The sequence below is a fragment of the Notamacropus eugenii genome, chromosome 1, assembly GCF_028372415.1.
Source record: "Notamacropus eugenii isolate mMacEug1 chromosome 1, mMacEug1.pri_v2, whole genome shotgun sequence".
In the NCBI taxonomy this organism is placed as follows: Eukaryota; Metazoa; Chordata; class Mammalia; order Diprotodontia; family Macropodidae; genus Notamacropus; species Notamacropus eugenii.
In genome coordinates, this window is record NC_092872.1 from 241,810,554 (window position 1) to 241,831,413 (window position 20,860).

A 20,860-nucleotide genomic window follows, 5' to 3' on the forward strand; every position below is an offset into this window, starting at 1 on the left:
GGCTTTCAATCGATGAGAGGCCCTCAGCTTGGGGGCAGCCTGGGACCTCACTAGGTGCTTTCAACTCAGCCACAGGGATGAAGATACTTCTCTTTGGAGGAGGAGAAATCTGAAAACTTAACAATCTAGTCCCTGACCTCCTGCCCCATGACTTGATATTAGCAGCTCTTGCTGGTGGGGGCAACAGGCCAGTGACACTGAATATTTTTCTTTTCCTCATTGTCCTTTAGCTACTGACTTAGCTCACATACCCTCTCACCTAAATGAAGGGGGAGGGGATTTGCCCCAGAGCACAGACTCTAATGAGACCTTTTTGGTTCATGGAAAGACTTGTGCTGGGTCCTATGCCTAGCTGTCTGTTAGACTTGGGCAGATCACTTAAGCATCCTAGGGCCTCAGTTTCCCCAATTGTAAAATGAGGAGATTGGACTAGATGGCTTTTGAGGTCCCTTCCAGCCCTAGAGCTAGGCTCTTACAAATATTTGACCTGTAAGACATCTGTTTATTGGCAGCTATAATGGTTGGATTGATAGACCTGGAGTCAGGTAGACCTGTGTTCAAATCCAGCCTCTGACAATTTTCTAGCCATGTGACCCCAGACAGTCACTTAGCTAATATTTATAAGGAGCCATATGAATTGTATTTATTACTATAACTATTATCTAAGGTCCTCTATAGCTTGCATTCCTAGGATTTTATGAGATGAGCCCTGTTTTACATCAGAGGTGATGTAAAAGTGGGGGATGGAAAAAGGAAGTGGGGAGTTCTAGGAAATGGGATGAGCTTTGTGACCATCTCATCAAGTCCCCTCATTCCACTGATGAGGAAAGATCAGTATGGGAAGGAAGTGGTTTGCTCAGACAGCTAGGAAGTGGACTTGCTTGTGAGAAGAATGACATTGTGGCAATTTTCATATTTTACAGGGTGTTATCCCATGGTGGATTTCGGCAAAATGTAGCCCAAATGGCAATGGATTCAAATTGTGCCATCAGAGACTTAGGTCCGACCTCAGAAGTGTCAAGGTTGGAAGCAAGGGATTGAGGAGTAGTCTCTTGCCTGGCCAAGCTGGGGTAAATTTACCTGGCCATTTGCAGTCTGCTGCTCTGCTAGCCTCTACCCCATTATGACTGATTCATATTCAAGACTGCATGGGACCACTGAGGTTGCTAGAGTGACTTTTTGCCCAACCAGGGGAGGTGCTGGGGCTGGTGGCCAGGTGACGGTTCAGTAGATTCTGGGAGGTATTACTTGCTTAGATACATTCTACCTACCTCTACTCCCTGACCAGTGAAGAATAGTTATTCAATTACCATCAGCTATAGGGACCAGTCTAGGGTGACTTTGTTTCTAAGCACTCTAAGGAGACTGGTCAGTATGGACCCCTTCTGGGGCCTGGGTCTCTACCTAGGTCTGACTGGACCCCTAGCAGAGCTCCCTATAGCCTGTGCTTCCTGGCCACTCAGAGGGTTGCCTTTCCCCATCCCTTGCTGGGGCCTGAGATCCCTTTCTCAAAGGAGAGAATAATCCTTCTCTATGGAGGGCTCAGGCTTAGAATGAACATGATTTGGGGGAAGGAATGTTACCCCAAACCAAGTCACACTGAGGGAGGGGGTCACTGACTGAATGAATGCAAGGCCTCTCCTGTGACAGGAGGATTCTGGGTATTTCTGTGGAGTAGGAGGGGAGAAGACCTTGCAGAAAATGGGCAGGAAGTAGAGATTTTACAGCATCTCAGTCCGTTCTTTTTGTCATGTCTGGAGCTATAAACTCTCCTGCCTTCTTGCCCCAACATTATCCAAATAGGAGCAAAAAAATGGAAATCTTATGTTCTAAATCAGCAATGCCTAGGTTTCCTCATAGGGGTTATTGGAACAGGAGAAAGGGGTCTGTTTGTTCCTTGTGACTGAGTCAAGGCAGGTAGATTGTCCTTACGTGGTATCCTTCCCAGAGCCTAGAATAAGAACTCTTGGACTTTCTACAAAGTTTTAAGCTATCTTAATCTCCACAGGTAGGTAATGTAAGGTTTGGGGATTTCTTTTAACATATTGAGGAGACAGGAAGGGAAAGGAACTTCTTGTGTGGGTCTCCTGATTTCCTTGGTGCAGATTCCACAGGATTTGTAGTCAAAGGACCTGGGTCCAAATGCTTGCTCTACTACTTACTGGCTGTGGAACCTTGGGTGAGTCATTACCTCCCTGGGACTCAGTCACTTTCTCTATAAAATAAAAAGTTAGTCCTGGTGACCTCTAACACTTCTTGCTTGTTTAAGTCTGTGATCTTATCATCTTTTGTTTGTAGAGAAGTAGTCTTCTCATTTCACATATAAAGAAACAGGCTTAATGAGTTGGAATGATTTGCCCAAGGTCATAAGGCTGACCAGTTTTAGATCCAGGACTCTGGACTCCAAGCCCGGGGCTCTTTTCATGAAGATGCCTGTTCAGCTCTCAGCTCAGGCTACATTCTGAAGCGAAGAAGATACATTTTTTCCCCTGGAGGCAACAAATCTACTGTTTCCTCTTTGGTCAGAATCTTCCATCTGCCCAGTCAGCCCTTCTGCTTTTAAAGGCACAGGCGGTCATTCTGGTGACCCTGGCCCTGCTTCAGGAGCCTTGTAATAACAAATGTCTTGTGAATCCTCATTGATCCACCTGGCAAACCAATAAGTCTGCTGAGGACTTTTGTCCCCTCCCTATCTCCATTTCTTATCCTTAGCCTTGTGAGAGAGACAGAAGGAGGGATGGTGGGCTGTGCCCGCCCTCTGGGACTCAGTCTGGTTGGGGGACATGACCAAGCCTTGGAACACAATTGGAGAGCAGAAGGATCGTATGTGAGTCTGGTATTTATGCAGGCTCAGAAAAGGTGGGAGAAGTCAGGGGAGTCTCCCTAGAGGAGGTGGGATGGAGGAGGGGAAAATCTGGGGCAAAGTGGGCCCCAGGATCAGTGCCATCTCCCCACTGGCCTCTCCTGATGGGGTACACCCAGCCCTGAGGCTCCCCATGATACAATCTTCCCACTTTTATTTCCTAATTAATTCAATCAAACTGGGCTTGGGAACTTGAAAGATCAAAGAACTTTCTGCCTTATATGGTAGGGAGAAGTAGCCAGGGTCCCACAGTAGTTTGAGGGGGTGATTGAAGTGGAGATCTAGAACTTTGGGGAAGATGAAGGGGGACAGTTGTAGAGCCAGGGCTGGAGGGACAACAGTGTCTGGGCACCACAGGTGATCCTGGAAAACAGCTCCCCTTTGCTCCAGTGTGAGGGTGGTGAAGGCTTTGACTGTATCCTTAACAGAAGCGCCCTTGTTCCTTCATTAACAGCATCCACAACCCCCTCCCATCCTACCTCTTCCCTTACAGAGGGAAAGCCTGTCTTCTCCAGGCTGGAGGAAGTCATATCTTTTGTGATGCCTCGCTCCTTCCCCTCTTCCTAACTGTTCCCCCATAGTCCATATGTTGTGGGGGAGGGGAGAGGACTTGGGGGAGCATCTGTGGGCAGGCTGGCACCGGCTGCCATCTCTCTGCTTGGCATTCGTGCTGTGGGTACCGTCTGGGCCGACGGGCCGTCTCCAGGGAGGCTTTAGCTAGGAGGGGAGAAGGCTGACAGGCCTTCTGGCTGGCTGATGGGAGTCCCAGAGATGGGAGTGAATGCTTCTATGGTCTCTGCATGTGTTCTAGACTTTCCTGGCCTTGGAGCTGGCCCAGTGCTGAACTCTTCAATTGGAAGCCACCAGAGGTCAGGCAGGGAGAGGGGGGAAGGGAGACTTTTTTGTGCCCTATGTGCCCAGAAGGCAGGTTAGGCAGTTTTCCTTACTTTGAAGGATTCTAAGAACAGCTCTCAGGAGTAACTAACCTTCCTAGATAATAGTGAAGACAGAAGTGATTATCAGACTAATCTTAAAAAACTAAACAGCAACAACCAAAGTATCTCCTGGCTGCTCTTTCCAGGCACTAATTTCATTCCCTTTGTCTTCTCTCCCTCAAGAATCTATAATAACTCCCTGTTGCCTGCTTTCTACTCTATGGTTTGACTTCCAAGGCCCCATCCTTTCTCTACTGTTCTCCAACACATTGCTCTCCCCTCCAGCGAGGATCATTTCCTCTCTGTTCTCTATATTATACAACACTTTACAAAGCACTTTCCTTACTGCTGTATACAAGACTAAGGTTAAATAATTTGCCCAAAGGCCCATAACTAGCTAAGGGCAGACCTTTGTCAAATCCATGGCTACATGAGGAATGTTTTCCTAGTCACTGGACGTCTCAGAAGTGAAATGTTGAGATTACCCCTCTGTCAACAGCGGTTGGCAAGTGAACATTTCATGACCATTTGTCAGGGATTTTGTAGAAAGTATTTCTGCTCAGGTATGGGCTGATGTGGGATGATTTCTGGTGTCCCTTTCAATTGTGAGAGTCTATGAACTAGATTATGACCATACTGTGGAGTACGGGAGAAAGAGAACTGGGCTGGCTGTCTGGAGACCTGAATTCTGAGTCTGGCTCTGTCACTAACTGTATGGTCAAGACAAGACATGTCTCTTCTCCAGGCTTGGGTTTCCATACCTGCAATAAGAAGAGGGTGGATGAAATGATTCCAAAGGTCCTTCTCCTAGAGGCAGCCTGACTGTTGGATAGCAAGCTGGACCTGAGTCAGGGGGACCTGGGTTTAAATCCTCTTCCTCCTCCTCTGCCTCTTCTCGTCCATCTCTTTTTTTCTCCTCTTTTTCCTTCTCTTTTTCTTCCTTCTATTTTCCCTTTTCTTCTTCTTCTTCCACCTCCTCTTCTCTTACAAATTCATTTAGACCTCTTAGCCTCAGATAACTCTCAAAGACTTGCCTACTGCATCATTTACAACTTGCTATAGAGGAAGGGCTAATAGAGTTTCCAAAGTCACTCCTAGCTGTGACTGGAATTCTAATACCTACTGATTCTTGAGAGCCTATCTTCCTGCCTGGAATTTTCCTCGACCACTCTGAACCCTCTCATCTGCCTATTTCCACAACCCTTAGGTTCCCTCCCCCCCACTCTGCCCATGTACTTAGCACAGTGCCTAGCATATAGTAAGTACTTAATAAATGCTCTGTTTCTTGCCATGATCACTTATATATAGATTTAGAGCTAGAAGGGACCTCAGGACATGTAGAACAACCTCTCAATTTTACAATTGAGGAAGCTTAGGCTCAGAAAAATTGAGTGAATTTTCTAGAGTTTCACACCCAGTAGATATCAGAAGCAGGATTTGAACCCAGACTTTCCTGATCCCGCTAAGTCCAGCCTTCTTCCAAGGCCATCTCCAGCTATCCTGCTCTATACCTGGACACTGGACACAGATGGCTTTGAAGGAGAAAGTGAGGCTGGTGTCTTTGCACAGTATCTCCCTCGCTTAAATGTAATTCACTTGCAAGTCTTGGTCTTGGTCCTCTTCAAGAACGAAGGACAAAAACAGTTCCACAATGGGTCAGTATTCTTTCCCCAGCCAGACTGGGAGCCTTTTGGAGGACAGCCCCCCAGGCATGTTCTCCTTTAAGCACACCTGAGCACACAAGAGTGCTTGTTTGCTGAATGGCTAGGATGGGAAAACAGTGTCAGGAACCCTGGGAATGAGAGAGACAGTGTGGCAGAATGGAAAGAATGCTGGCTTTGGAGCCAAGGGACCAGGCTGAATTCTCCAAGAGCTCTGTGACCTTATGTCGATCGCTTCCTGATTCTGAGACTTATCCCAGGAGACCTGGAAAGGTTGATCGCTAAGTTGCTTCCAGTTCTGAACCCCCAGGTTCTATGAGAGGCAGCAGTTCAAGGTTTCCCAAAGACAGTTTCTTTGTTATGTAACCTGCTGGCTGGAACTGCAGTCATTTTCCTCTCCTTCCAGAAGCTGGTAGCATGTCACTGATGGGCCTGCCTTGAAGAAGCTTACTCCTGGTTCCAGGAACTTTAAAAAAATATTTTGAAACTTCATTAAAATAGAATTAGGTTCATTTGTAACCCTATGTATTTTATCTGATGCAGGTGAGAAGGGCTCTATTAGCTTTAGCACACTTTAGTAGAGGGAGTCTGCAACCTTGCCTCTGAGATGGCCACCCATTTCTACTGTCTAGAGCTTGGACACAGTTGTGTGCACATTGTGAGCTCCCTGGGAGCAGAAAGCCAGTGTTCTGCCTCTCTTTGTGTCCCCAGAACTAGGCTCATAGTGGGTGCTTAATAATGCTTGCTAACCAATACACAGAAAAAAGGTTAAGAACCCTTGGCTTCAATCGATGTTTTAGATAATATTTGTAATGCACTTAGCACAAGGTTTGGCACACAGTAGGTGCTTAATAAATGCTTATTTCCTTTTTTCCTTCCTTCCTTCCTTCCTTCCTTCCTTCCTTCCTTCCTTCCTTCCTAAGAGTAACCCAGAATCTCAGACAGCAGGCAAAAATAATCCCAAGGTTGGACAGTTGTGCCTTTGACACTGTATTGATCTGTACTGGGAGGATTAGGGGAAGAGAAATGCCCCCTGCCCTTGGGGTACTGAGTGAAAAGGAAAGACATGGCTTCCCCAGGAAAGTCAGATGGAATCAATCAGTGAAGACTTCCTGGAGGATGTGGCCCAGAACAGGGGTCAGAAGACATCTTCCCTTGCTTGGGGGGGAGGGAAGGGGGATGGGACTGATTCGAGGTGGGAGAAGGGACATACTGTGTGTCCTCGCTCTTGGCTCTCCCCTCTTTCTTCCTCCCTCTAACCTGTCTCTTCTCTGGTCTTTGCAGGGCAGGAGAGCTACAGTTTCCCAAAACCTGAGCCACACACGGTGCTGTATCATGAGCTGGGCAGTGACTCTGTCCTGGTGGGAGGACGAGGGAAGCTCTACCATTTTGATTTCATCCAGGGGAAGAATGCCTCATTAAGGACGGTAAAGGCTCTGCTCCCTTCCCGGTGTCCAGGGCAAGTTAGAACGTGCCTTTCTCCTCTTTGACCCCTCCCCTCTACTGCCCTCTCCCAGACAACCTGCCATCTCCTCCAGCTTCTAGACCCCTGAGTGGCCCACTTTGTTATGTGACCTGCTGGGTTATTCCCCTCTCCTCCTTTCTCTCTGCCTCATCCCTCTTTTCTTTTCCCTTCTTTCACACTTCTTTCCTTCTGCTTCTCTCTGCAGTTTGTTTCCTTCCCTTTCCCTTTTTTCCTCTGTCTCCCCCTCCTCTTTGTCTTTTTCTCTTCCTTTTTTGGACTTTTTTCACTCCTCACTATCTTCTCATTTTTCTTCCTCTTCCTCCTGTATTCGTGTTCTTTCTGTCCCCCTTCTTCTTCCTCTTTTCTCCTCTTCCCTCCCTTCTTTCTTTTCCTTTCCTTCTCTTCTTTCCTCTCCCCTTCTCTCTTCCTTTTCCCTTCCTATTGCCTCCTTTCTCCTTTCCCTGTCCCTTTTTTCCCTTTCCCTCTCCCTACAGCCTTTCTTCTCATTCCCTCCTTCTCCTTTCCCTTCTTCTCCTCCCCTCTTTCCTCTCTTTTCTATATCTTCTCTTTCCTTCTTTCCCTCATCCTTTCTCCCTATACCCTCCCCTCTCATTCTGTCCTTCCCCTTTTCCCTCCCCCCTCCAGGAAGGGGAGGATCCAGATGAACGTTTCACATCTACGTCTTTGCCAAAACCCCTGAGGGTTTCTACAGTTGGTGGGGGAGGGAAAGGTGAAACATCTCCCTTCTAAGCCCTGGGCCCCCTCTGTTCCTAGGGGATTTGGGAATAGGGTGGGAGTGGAGGTGAGGGTGGGGATGACTTGGCTTCCCCTCCGGGCTCCATCTGTTATAAATGGTTCCCTGGGAGAAGAGCCCTGAACAATAGGCCAAATGGAGGAGCCTGGGGGTGGAAACTGCCTGACATAATTGCACTTAACAAACATTAGCTAATGAGTCTCACCTCTCACTGGTGGAAAGAGGGCCCTAACTTTGGTGGCCTGGGACCTGAGTTCCAGTCTCTGCTTAGTCAGTGACTCATGGTGACCCTCTAGGGATAGATAGCTGAGTTCCTCTGGACCTCAGATGAAGAATGAGATTGGGTCTCCCTCCTTGGGAGAAAGAGGGAGATCCCCAGGTGTGAATGAGCACTCTAAACCAAGGAGCTAAAAATATTAATGTTAATAGATCTTCCTGTTTACCAAGAGCCCTCCTTTTCCTCAGCGGCCCCAGGGAGGAGATGGCTCTTATGTTTTCCCTAGAAACACAGAAAGGAAATTCAGCCTCTGCCCTTCTTGAAACCCTGGGGTCTGATAGGGGAAGTCTCAGGGTCTACTCTCAGGGAGCTTTGAGTCTAACGAGGGCACTGAGAGGCAAGGGGCTTGCTTAGAATCAAAGACCAATTGAAACAAGAAAGGAAACCCTGTAGCTTGTGGCCACTACCCATTCCCCAGAGATCTCTTCTCTTTCCACCCCCAGTGAGATAACTTGTTCAGAAAAGCTAGAATGCCCCTCTGGGTTGGAGTAGAAGCCATGAGAGAGGTGTGTCTGGGATTCAGACCTAAAACTATGGGACTGTCTAGGCTCTGACCATCAGGTGACACTGCCCCTCCTTAAAACACTTCAGTATGGGCAGTATGGACCAATGCTACCTTTCTTCTTTCTCTGACACAGGTGGACTTCAATCTCAATAAATCATTCTGCCAAAATCAGTGGGTGAGTAAGACTGGGTCTTATAGATAATATGGGTGCAAGAGGGGAGTGAATGTTACATAGACATGGGTAGAGAGGGGTACCGCTAGGAGATAAGTCTCAGCAGCTTCCTTCCTACTTTTCTCAGCCTACCTGGTTGCTATTGGGAGTAGCCTATCCTGCTGGGACTGGAGCAGGGGAGACCTACTCTTTACCCCTGCTCTAGGTGTGGGTGTCCTTGGCAGAGATGGGAGCAAATTGCTGGAGAAATGTGTAGCAGTTGTCAAAGTGAAGAACTGTGGGAAAAGAGTCCAAGGGCCTTCTATGAGATATCATGCCTCTTTTCCTAGTGTTAAAAGAGAGCCTGACTCTTGCTCCATGGCCTGGCCCCTTGAGGATGGGACTAGGAGGATGCCTTAGGATAGGGTATGAGACACCTTTGGATTTTTGCTTTCCATGCCTACTATAGACAAGGAACAGCAGACTGTCTTCCTCTTTCTTTTTCTCTCAGCCCTTTGGAGGCTTAACCTTATAGAATCCTACAAGTGGAAAGCGCCAGGGTGTGTGAATCTTCAACACAATCTCTCTGACCAGTGACCATCCAATCTCTGTTTCGGCATTTCCTGTAACAGGAGAAATGCTGTCCCCAGATCCTGCTTTTTGGACCAGCTCTAGTTAGGGAAATGATCCCATTTTGTTCATCGTAGAACAACCCTCCACTCAGTGCAGGAACCCCCTTTATGGCAAGCCTGCAATCATCCTGCCTTTGTTCCAATACTCCCCAGTTACCCAGGAACTCCCTCTCTCACATAATAGTCCTTTCCATTGTTAGATAGTTCTGACTGTTAGGAAATTCTTATGTTGAATAAAAACCTACTTCCAGCAAATTAGGTCTTCTCTCTGGTCGCACCATTTGGTGGCCCCATTGTCTGAGTATCTTTCCCTCAACTGATCCTTCACCCTTAGGGGTTCTTGCTGCTTTGTGTCAACCTTAAAGCCTCCATGCTTGTTTTATCTTTATAAGGACTGTGAGAACTACATCACCCTTTTGGAGAAGCAGAGAGAAGGCTTGCTCATTTGTGGGACCAACGCTCGCCGACCTAGCTGCTGGAATTTGGTGAGGCCACCCTTCCACCTTCAGCCTGGGGGGAGGGGCTCTGAGGGACCCAACCTATTAAAAGAGGAAGCAGGAGAGGGAGGGTCAAGGTCAGAGAAATGGGGTTGACTGGCCTCTGACCAATGACCAGTCAGCATCAAGCTGGGAAACAAGGAAGAAAAAGAGTTTCTGCTGTGAGTGACTCCAGTCTGAGGGGGACAGGGGAAGAGGACATTTGTATGAAACAAATATAAGCACACACACACACACACACACACACACACACACACACACTCATACTCACGTGCGCATGCGTGCACACACACACACACATACCCCAGAGACATAAGAAGGGACAATTTAATCTAGGCCAATTGTGTTAATAATGAGGGAATATGGAGTGAGAGGGAGGTGGGGGTTTGATGAGTTTTGAGACAGCAGAAAGGCATGGATTGGCAGAGAGGAGAGTGGGGAAGGGTTTTCAGGCAGGAGGCTCAGGGAACGGAAAGTGGGGAGGGGCAGGGGCTGAGTAAGGACCCTCATCCTTCATAGATCTGAAGAGCAAAGTAGACTTTAGGGGGCCCGGACTGACCCTGCCTGTTGTTTCTCTCCCAGACTAACCAGACCCTCACTCCGCTTGGGGAAAGACGGGGCTATGCTCCATTTAGCCCAGATGAGAATTCCCTGGTCCTGTTCAGTGGTACGTAGCTGTTCCAGGAAGGAGGCGGGGCCGAGGTCCATCTGGAGGGACTTCCAAGCTTGTAGGCAAGCTTGCTGTCAGCACACACACAAGTGAAACTTGTGTGTAACACAGTGGCATTCGCCGTATCACAGATTAGAACAGGAAGGGTCCTTGGCAATTCTTTGGTTTAGCTCCCTAATTTTACAGAGGAAGGAAACTCTCACAGAGAGGCATTGTGTGCTGCTGGGTAAAGAGCTGGCCTTGGAGGCAGGAAGCCCTGGATTTGAGTCCTGCTTCAAACACTTAATAGAGGGGTCACTCCAGGCATGTCACCTCTGTTTCCTCATTAGTGAAATGAAGGGATTGAAATGAATGACCTTTAAGGTCCCGCCAGCTGTGGCCCCACAGCCCAGAAAAACAGGGAGGTCGATGGAAATGTCTTTGATGAATTAGCCAAATAAAACTGCTGATGTTTTCTGTTGTGGGTCCAGTTCAGTTTCCAAGAGCCTGCATGGACTCTGTAACTAGAACAAGGCTTATGGGGCATGATTCGAATACAAGTGGAGCTTGGATTTGGACCCAGGTCTTCTGATTCCAATGCTTATTGAATTGAATTATTAAGCTCGTGTTATGGGTAAGGGAACTGTGCTATTATCCCAGTGTTGCCTCTCTCTGGAAAGGAAGGAAACAAACGTTTATTAAGTGCCTGCTATGTGCTGGCCACTGTTCTAAGTATTTTACAAATATCTCAGTTGATCCTTATGACGATCCCAGGAGATAGATGTGATTGTTAGCCATATTTTACAGTTAAAAGAAGCTGAGACAGAAGTTAAGTGACTTGCTCAGGGTCACGCAGGCAAGTAACTGCCTGAATCTGAATCTGAGCTCAGGTTTTCTTGACTCCAGATCCAGCGATCTGTGCACTAGGGAGCCACCTAGCTGCTCCAAACATTCTATGCATGGAATTGTTTAGTGGACATCCTGAGGAGACCCTTGAGTAATTAAACCATTAACATCCATAAGTTGAAATGCTAAAACAATAGATTTTTATTGAGCTATTTTGTTTTTACATCCTTTCACAGAGTCATCCCTTATAACTGAGGATAAGAAAGGGTGGGGGGGGGAATCTCAGCAAAGTTAACGGGAAAAATATTCCAAAACATTGGATAGCATATGTATTATTTCATACCCATAGGCCCCCCCCCCCCACCCCAGTTCTGCAAAGAAATGGGTGTAATTGGAAAAACTCTGTCTTTTGGGTGGGGTGACTTTAGCTTGTGAGACATTGGAAACCTCAATAGCCTCTCAGAGTGTGTGGGCTCTTATAGGGATGATGGTGGCTGATGAGGAGTCTTCTGTTTATCCCATCTGCAGATGACCAGGTCTACTCCACAATCAGAAAGCAAGAATATAATGGCAAGATCCCAAGGTTCCGGCGCATTGGAGGGGAGCGGGAATTATACACCAGTGACATGGTCATGCAGAGTGAGTCAATCAGTCACCTTTCTGGATGTGGACTTATGTCCCCACCTCTGCCTTCTCTGTGGGAACTGTGGCATTGGGGTTGATGGGGAGGTTAGGAGAGGACAGGAGGAGATGAGATGGATTCTTCCCTGTTGTCCCTCCCCCTTCCCCCTCCCTGGAGCTCACAGAGAATTCATCCTTGTGAAACAGTTGGAGGACAGCCTCAAGTGATCAGTGATTGAGTGTTAGGTGGTGTGATGTAGACAGGAAGGGCTATAGGAAGTCAGGGGAGGGAGAGATTATTGATAGTTTAAAGACTTCTTGATGGAAGTGGAATCTTGGCTGAAGCAACAGATGGGTAGTATTTGGACAGTTACAGAGAAAGGAGAAGGTAGGAGTTAGCCCCAGGTTGAGGGATGGTGGACAGACTCAAGTGAAGGATGCATGTTAAGGAGCTGGGTGAGAGCTATGTACAAGGTTGGGGGTGTTAGGAGCTTGGGGGAAGACTTTGGACTTAGTCAAGGCAAATGGCGGGGTGGGGGAGTAAGGGGCAACACTAGGTGAGAGAGGGGGGAAAGGGGAGAGCCAAGCAGCTAAATTGGACTTTGAACATACATGTTGGGAAATGAAAGCTGACCCTGGGGCTGGTGCATTTGTGGAAGGAGAACCAAACAGAAGGCGGGCACTCAGCAGGTGTATGTGCTGGCAGCAAGCTGGGGCTGAGTGGTTCTCCTGGGAGCCTCATGGAGGAGGAGACAGCCCCAGAGCAGCTGGGAGTTCCTCTCTCTGCCCTCCGCCTGCATGCCCTCCTGCCCTGGGGAGGCCTGATCTCATCGGGAGACCTTCTAACCTCCCTCCTTCCAACTCATTACGGAGCTCCACCCCTGGCCCAATTGACAGCCAGAACATCTGGGGAGCTTCTGGCTGTTTCCAGGGACATTAGGTCATTGTTTCTCTGGGGATGGTGTTCTCATCAAAAGTTCAAAAACAAATGCTGTTCTCCTGAGGCCGGCCTCAGCCCCATCCCTAGTCCAGCTCCACCTTCTCAGGGTTTAGATCATTGTGTCTGCCCCCTTAGGTTCCACAGAGGCCTGAGCAGAAGGAATCCAAGGCACCATACATTCAGCACAAGACCGATGCCTTCCTTAGTCCTTTCCCTTGATTCCCTATTTGTCCCTTAATTATTCCTGTCTTCCTCCACCCCTGCCTGGGGATGGGAAAGGCCTAGAGCTTCCTGCTCCTGCTGCATACCCCTGAGAGCATAGGCTAGGGCACTGGTCAGATGCATATATGTCATTAGTGTCTGCCTATGTAGGGTGACAAGAGGAAATCATCCCCTTACCCCTTAGGAATAAGCTACCCACTGCCTTGACATGGTGTCTAGACTCTCCCAATGAGCTCTTTATCCCTTTGGGCTCAGCAGTATTATCTCTGTCATATAGACCCCCACCTCCCCACTCACTGCCAGGCAGATCTTAATCCAGTCCCTCTTTCTTCAGGGAGTAAGAGACTTCTCTATTGGATAAGAGGGGTTGGGACATCAGGAGCCTTGAACAGGAAGTCTCAGGGAAGGGTGATGGAACCTTGGTGCTGTGGCTGACTGTGGTTGGGGTTCTTTGTCTGTTCCAGACCCACAGTTCATTAAGGCCACCATTATCAATCAAGATGAAGCCTATGATGACAAAATCTACTACTTTTTCCGGGAGAATAATCCTGACAAGAACCCCGAGGCCCCCATGAACGTCTCCAGGGTGGCCCAACTGTGTAAGGTGCAGCCACAGGGCTTGCTGGCTTGGGGAGGGGGGCTTCAGGGAGGGCCAAGCCACCTCCAGGGGAGTTAACCATTTCTGCTCGTGCTCTGTGGGAAGCTTTCTGGCTACTGGGCTCACTGGTGTCCTTCTAGAGACTGGACTGAGTTATTGACCCAGTCTCACTTTCAATGATATATTGCTGTTCTGTACTAAAAGGTAGGGTGGTCCAATATAAAGGACTTTGATAAGGTCCTAACTGTGTTCTAGCCTCAGCACCATCCTTAATTCACTGAGCAATTTCAGGAAACTTTTTTCCCTTCTCTTTGAATCTCAGTTTCCCCAACTGTAAAAAAGTCCTTTTCCCACTTCAATGGCTAGAGTGGCCATTAAATGAGGATACGTCAGTGAAAGCACTTTGGAGAATCTGTCACTGTTTGAGGGTGAGGCATTATTATCATCATTATAATTTTTGTTACGGTTATAGAGGCAGTGTGGTCTAAGGAACAGAGAGCTGCCGTTAAAGTCAGGAAAAGCTGAGGTTCAAGTCCTGAGTGTGACTCATATTAGGTGAGTGACCCTGGATAGGTCATCACCTCCCAGTGGTCTAGGTAACTCTAAAACACTTGAGTTTCAGAGCAAGTGCTAACCTGTGCTGACAGAAGGAATTTCCATATGGAGACTTCCCCAAGGAAATTTTAGTTCAGGTTCAATAAAAAAGTATTTAACGCAATATTGATAGTCATTTTTATTAATAATTTTTCAGCAGAGAGATAGGATGGGAGAAGAAGTCCCCAGTTTTACCTCTGCTCCATCTCTTAGGATGACACACCTTATCCACTCCCCTCCAGTATCCACCCTGGACCCATTTACCTGACATCATACTTGGAATTTGCTATGTCTGCTGGGCAGAGGTTGTGTTATCACCCAGCAGTAACAGGGCAGCGTCCATATTTTTCAAATCTTAATGTGACATGTACCAGCGGGCGATGCTTCCAGATATGTCTTTCATCTTCCTCAACCTGGAGTCCTGATACCATCAGGTACCATCCTCTGCGCAGTGGTTTGGGGTTGACCATTGTTACCCCCCCAACAAGGCAGGGACAGGTCCCCAAACACCATGATCTTAGGATTTTAGTCCTAGAATAGATATTAGAGGTCACCTAATCCAGCCCCCAATCTACAGAGAAGAAAACTGAGGGCTAGAGAAGATATGTGGCAGTGTTTGGATTTGAACCCAGGTCTTTTGATTCCAGATCCAGTGTTGTTTCCATTACACTTTGTTGTCTTTCTGAATTCTCTTTATTGCCCACTCTAGGACTTTCTCCAGACCTGTTGGTATGTCCTACCTGGACCCCTTGTCAGAGGCTCCAAATTCACACAATGACTTTGCACTTGGGGGAAGCTGAGTAGCTTGGGGTTGGTACTCAAACTTCCTTCCCTTAGTGCCCCTGGGGCCATTCCATATGTCTCTGGGATCTGGCTAAAGAGTCAGAATTCCTCTCTGTCCTGTTCGGACTTTCCTTAGGTTATAAATTTAGAACTGGGAGGGATTTGGGAGACTGTCTAGTGCCCAACTCCCTGATTTTACAGATGAGGAAACTGAGACTGTTCAAGACCATAGAGCTAGCAAATGTTGGGGATGGGATTTGAACCCAGGTCCTCTGACTCCAGAGTCCATTTTCTTTCCACTGTACCAAGATGCCTCATAGGTTTTGCTCTCCTTCTCTTCTCTGTTGGAGCCCCTGTGACTGTTCTCTTGGTCAGGTGGGCTGCTGAACTCTGGATTTGGTCTCGCCCTATGATAACCCCATGTCTTTTCCTTTTTCTCCTGAGCAGGGGGACCGGGGTGGCGTGAGCTCCATGTCCGCCTCCAAGTGGAACACTTTCCTCAAGGCCATGCTGGTGTGCAGCGACCCTGACACCAACAAGAACTTCAACTGGCTGCAGGACGTCTTCTTGGTTCCCAATGCCACAGGAGACTGGCGCTCTACTAAGGTCTATGGCGTCTTCTCCAACCCCTGGTGAGCTGATGACTGTGCAAAGGGTCTGTGACTAGGAGCTAAGCATTGGGTGGGGGCAGAGCAGGGGGTCTGCTGTTGAGTTGGGCGGGGAATCTGTTTAATTGGGGGCTCAGGGGAAGAGATGAGGGCTCAGACAGGGAATAGGAGACTCAAGGAGGGAATGGGGGGTCTAAAGGGAGGGATGGAGAGGATCTCAAAGAGGGATATTTCAAGAAGGAAGGGGATGAGTAAAGGGGATATGGGGCTCAGTCATGAGAATAGGGGTCCAGAGGGAGAAGATAGGGTCTTTTAGAGAAGGATGGGGCATCAGGTAGGGAGACAAATCATTGAGGTAGAGAAATATAGGACACTCACTGAGTGGATGGGGGCCTTAATCCCTGCCCCCCCCACCCCAGGCCTCTGCTTCTTCATCTGTAAAATAAGGGAATTGGGCTAGATGAATCCTGAGGTACCTTTCAGCTCTAGAATTATGGTTCTATGACTTTATGGGGGCTCTGTGAGAAACATAGTTGCCAGTTCTGGATCACCAGCTACGTGCTTCCAAGGAGGTGAGGTGAGGTCATACCACCCCTTCCCGCGGCATCGGCCTTTCAAGGGGTGTTATCACACCATGCTCAATTACTGTGCTCAGCTTTTTAATTTTTGCCTCTTAATCACTCTAATCGATTGAAAACAAGAAAGAGTGTATATGGGGGAAGGATATAAGGAGATGTGGAATCTCTGGTGACAGCTGCCTTCCTAACCATGATTAGGTCAGAGTTGTAACTGGGGGGAGAAGGGAAAGATCCAAGCCTATGACCAAGAGGTGCCTTAGGTGCCTAGCTCTAAGGCCCAGGCCTAGGGTTGGGAGCAGACACCATCCTTCACTGGGCAGAAGGCACACAGTTGAGGCAGAGATGGCATTCCATATTCCATGCTCACGGAGGACAGGATTTGCATATTCATCTGCCAGGGATGATAGGAAGGGTCTTCTATGTTGGGAGGAGGCTAAATTGCAGGATGTCCAAGGTCCGAATTTCCAATGACAAGACAAGAAAAGCCTTAGATTATAGTGGGAGAGAGTTAGGTTACCCTTGAGTGTGCAGCTGAGTCCTCCGTGAAGCTGGGTTAGCTGTTCAGACATGACCAGAGGCAGGGACCCCCCTGCCTAGGCACTGAGGCAGGGCTCTGTGCTTCTACAGGAACTACTCCGCCATCTGTGTGTACTCCATTGGTGACATAGACCGAATCTTTCGTACATCTCCACTCAAAGGCTATAGTGGTTCACTCCCCAACCCACGACCAGGCAAGGTGAGTATCAGTCCTGTGGTCCTTCCCCTCCCCCTTCTCTCCATCTTTAGACACAGGGATAGAGTGCTGGGCTTGGGATTCTATAGCCATGGGACTATAGAGTCATTTACCCTCTGCAGGAGGTTAGAATTGGACTGATAAGATCTCTCTATACCTCTCCACATTACAGGTTGTTGGGTGCAAATAAACAAACCCGAATGCTGATAAAATGTCTTTTGTTTGCAAGAAACCCTGAGACCTATTGTTTATTGTTGTTCTTCTCTTTCCCTCCTTTCCACTAATCTGTGTCCTTTTTCCTTGACCTAGTGCCTTCCAGATCAACAGCTGACACCCACAGAGACATTCCAGGTAGCTGACAGTCACCCTGAGGTGACTCAGAGGGTAGAGCCATTCGGGACCAAGAAGACACCCCTCTTCCATTCCAAATATCACTACAAGAAAGTCCTGGTGCACCAAATGCAGGCCAGGAATGGGTCCACCTTTGATGTTCTCTACCTGGCCACAGGTGAGGATGGTCTTTTGGGCAGTTTCTCTGAAGAACTGTCTTTGGCCTTATTCTCCCTATTTTTTTTTTTTTTAAATTAGTGATTTGGATGAAGGTGTGAATGTAATCAGTGATTTGGGTGGAGGTGTGTGAATGACATTCTTATCAAATTCAGTTGCCGCAAAGCTGGCAGCAACAGCTAACATCTGTATAAATCAGGATCCCCAAATATCTCATGGTTCATAGCCTAAAATTGGATAGTGATCCATGTAAAAGCCCTTTTCTTGTGTTCAAAAAAATCACATGTGCAAGTACAGGATGAGGGAGATGTGATTAGATCACAGTTTCTCTAAAAATGACTCAGGGGGTCTTAGTGGACTGCATATCCAATAAATTGCACTGGATGTGGTAGCCAAAAAAACTGTTGCCTAAACAGAAACCAGGTCTAGTGCAAAGAAGGTCTGAGTCCTTCTTTATTTTGCTTTGACCTGACCACATTTCAAGTATTGCATTTAATTCTGGATGTCATGTTTTAGGAAAGACATTGACAAACTAGAACATGGCCAGAGGGCAGCCAGGCTGGTGAGGGGGCTGGAAATTATGCCATGTGGGTGGGGTGCAAGTGGAGGAACTGGGTCTGGGTGGCATGGAAAAGGGAAGACTTAAGAGGTACATGATAGCTGTCAGGAAGTATTTGGAAGACTGTCATATGGAGGAGATGTGTTCTACTTTGCCCTAGAAAAGTGGAACTCAGAGTCATGGTTAAGTAACAGCTGTGGAGAGGTGGATTTAGGTTCAATGTTAGGAAAAGCTTACTGCAAATTCAAGTGGAATTCACCTCAAAGTGGAAGGGGCTAAATGGCCATTGGCCTGGGAGGTTGTAGAGGGGATTTGTTTATCAGTAAAAGTTGAACTAGGGGCAGCTGGGTGGTGCAGTGGCTAGAACTTGGAATCAGGAAGATTTATGATCATGAGTTCAAATCTGGCCTCAGACATGTTCTAGCTATGTGAACCTGGGCAAGTCACTTCACCCTGTTTGCCTCAGTTTCCTCATCTGTAAAATGAGCTGGAGAGGGAAATCACAAATCACTCCAATATCTCTGCCAAGAAAACCCCAAATGGGGTCATGGAGAGTCAGACACAACTGAAAAATGATTGAACAACAAAGGTTGAATTAGATGACCTTTGAAGTCCACTCTGAGATTCTGTAATGCTCGAAGCAGGTCCAGGAGGTAGAGTCGGACCAAACTGATGTTTTCATTGACTATGCCCCCATTCCTGGAATGCTCTCTCTCTTTGTCTCCCAGCTTCCTTCAAGTCCCAGCTAAAATCTCAGCTAAAATCTTCTACAGGAAGCCTTTTGTAGCCGCTTCCAATTTAGCCTATTTGCGTATAGTTGTTGACTGTCTCTCTTAAACTGTGAACTCCTCAAGAGTGGGGACCTTTCCTTTTATCCCCATGCTTAGCACAGTTCCTGGCATATAGTAGGTGCTTAATAAATGTTTATTGACTAAATCACTTCATCCTCCTCATCCTCCTATTTGAGTACTTCCCTGGAGAGATTCAAAAATACTGGAGAGCTTAAGCAGATAGGCAGAATCACCACTTGTAAAGGATGTGGTGGAGAGGATTTCTGGGCAAGCAAAGGTTAGGCTAGTTGACCTCTGAGGTGCCACCCAGTTCTGGAGATTCTGTGAGTCTTAAGCCAGGTCAATGGACTGAATGGTCTCTGGGCATTCACCAGCTGCCCTGGAAAACCTAGCCTAACCTCAGAGCTAAAGTCCAGCGGTAGCTGTGGCTGTGGTCCCAGTCAGAGACCCAACTGCTGGGCAGTGAAGGTGGAGAGGGTCCTGGGATGGGCACTAATCAAGAGCTTAGCAAGGTGTCTGGTACATAGTGGGCACTTAATAGATACTTGTTGACTGATCTCTTCTGTCATATTCATACAGAAGGAGGGCCCAGGTCAACTTGTTCAAAACCAGTTCCCCCCTCCTGACCCCAGAGGGTTGGGATGGTTGCTGTAGAGTTTGGTTTGTGGGGAGACCCAGCTGTCGTTGCCTTCAACCTCCTGGGACTCCAGGAACTAGGGTGAGGAGTGCATTTAGCCTGGGCAGTTGTAGGAGATCTAGTCTGCTGCTCGGCCTCTTTCTGGCCCTATACCTTGCCCCTAGACCTTGACATGTAGGCCTGAAGGACTGGACCTTATCTTTTCTTCCCCAAGGAGGGAGTAACCATAATCTGAATGCTTCTTGTCTGTTTACCTCATCTTCTGCCAGCCCACATAGTCTCCTTGTAGTTTCCCTGCGCAGGATATTCCATCTTCTGGCCATGCCCTTGTCCTGACCGTCTGTCCCCTATATATGGAACGCTCCTCTTCTGTACTTCCACTTGGAACCCCCAGTTCCCCTTAAGCCCCACCCCCTACAAGAGGTAGTTCCTGATTTCCCCAGTTGTTGTGTTGCTTCCCTAATCAACCAACAACCACCAAGCATTTAGTAATGCATTAATGAACTTAATGATAAATAATTAAACCAATAAATTTAATAAAGGCAACATACATTTATTAAAATTAATTTAATCGTTACAGTGACCTAGACACTAGGGATGCAAGTACAAAGGGCTGAGCAGTTCCTATTCCCAAGCTGCTTCTGTTTGAGTAGAGGAGACAAGTACATGTGAAAATGCAGCATAAACATAAGGTTAATAAAAATAAAGGCACACACCTGGGGAGTTTGGCAGAGAGGGCACTGGGAATCAGAAAGGGCTTCATGGGTAAGATGGTGCCTGAGATGTTTCTTAAAGGGAGAAAGAGGATGGTGGTAAGGAGAGAGTGTAATCTAGGTACAATGGCGGCCGGGTGGCAGGTGCAAAGTAATGGAGATGGATAATGGAGACTCATGAATGGGAAACAGAGAGAAGACCCCTTTGTCTGCACCAGACTAGAGTAGAGAGAGTAATGTCCAGTGAGGTTGGAAAGGTAGGTTGGGCCAGCTCGTGCAGGGCTTTAAAGCTAATCAGAGGAATTTATACTTTATCTTAGAGGCAACAGTTGGATGAATAGGGGAGTATTTGCTTTACTGTGTCCACATTGTTTTCCCTGAGTAGAACATAAGTCCCTTGAAGGTAGGGTTTGTTACATTTTGTCTTGAGCATCTAGCACAGTGCTTGGCACATTAGAGGCATTTAACAAAAGCTTGTTGAATTGAACTGAATTGAATTTAGGAGAAAGTAGCCTGTATTGATAATCTCCCTTTTCTCCTCTCTCTACCCCGCAGCACTTAGGGCAGAATTTCCCTTAGGTGACTAAAGGGCTTCAGTTGAATGTAGACCTCTGCCGACAGTTTATTTTTATAACGAAACTTATTTTTATAATACACTTACCAGGATTGTTTCAGCTGGGACATTGTCTGATTTCCTCTTATTTACAAGCCTCAAAGTTCTCTCATCTTAGTGATCAGGAA

The 20,860-nt window shown here is 47.4% G+C and overlaps 1 protein-coding gene across 1 annotated transcript in view; it reads left to right on the forward strand.

The window, feature by feature from the left end:
* Window positions 1-20,860, forward strand: part of SEMA7A (semaphorin 7A (JohnMiltonHagen blood group)) — a 66,289-nt gene that overhangs the window by 38,252 nt on the left and 7,177 nt on the right. The window contains exons 2-10 of the mRNA XM_072628377.1: window positions 6,744-6,886; window positions 8,594-8,635; window positions 9,636-9,728; window positions 10,323-10,407; window positions 11,764-11,874; window positions 13,483-13,622; window positions 15,441-15,625; window positions 16,807-16,915; window positions 17,222-17,420. Coding sequence (XP_072484478.1) covers window positions 6,744-6,886; window positions 8,594-8,635; window positions 9,636-9,728; window positions 10,323-10,407; window positions 11,764-11,874; window positions 13,483-13,622; window positions 15,441-15,625; window positions 16,807-16,915; window positions 17,222-17,420 — 1,107 coding nt within the window. The remainder of the gene's footprint in view (window positions 1-6,743; window positions 6,887-8,593; window positions 8,636-9,635; window positions 9,729-10,322; window positions 10,408-11,763; window positions 11,875-13,482; window positions 13,623-15,440; window positions 15,626-16,806; window positions 16,916-17,221; window positions 17,421-20,860) is intronic.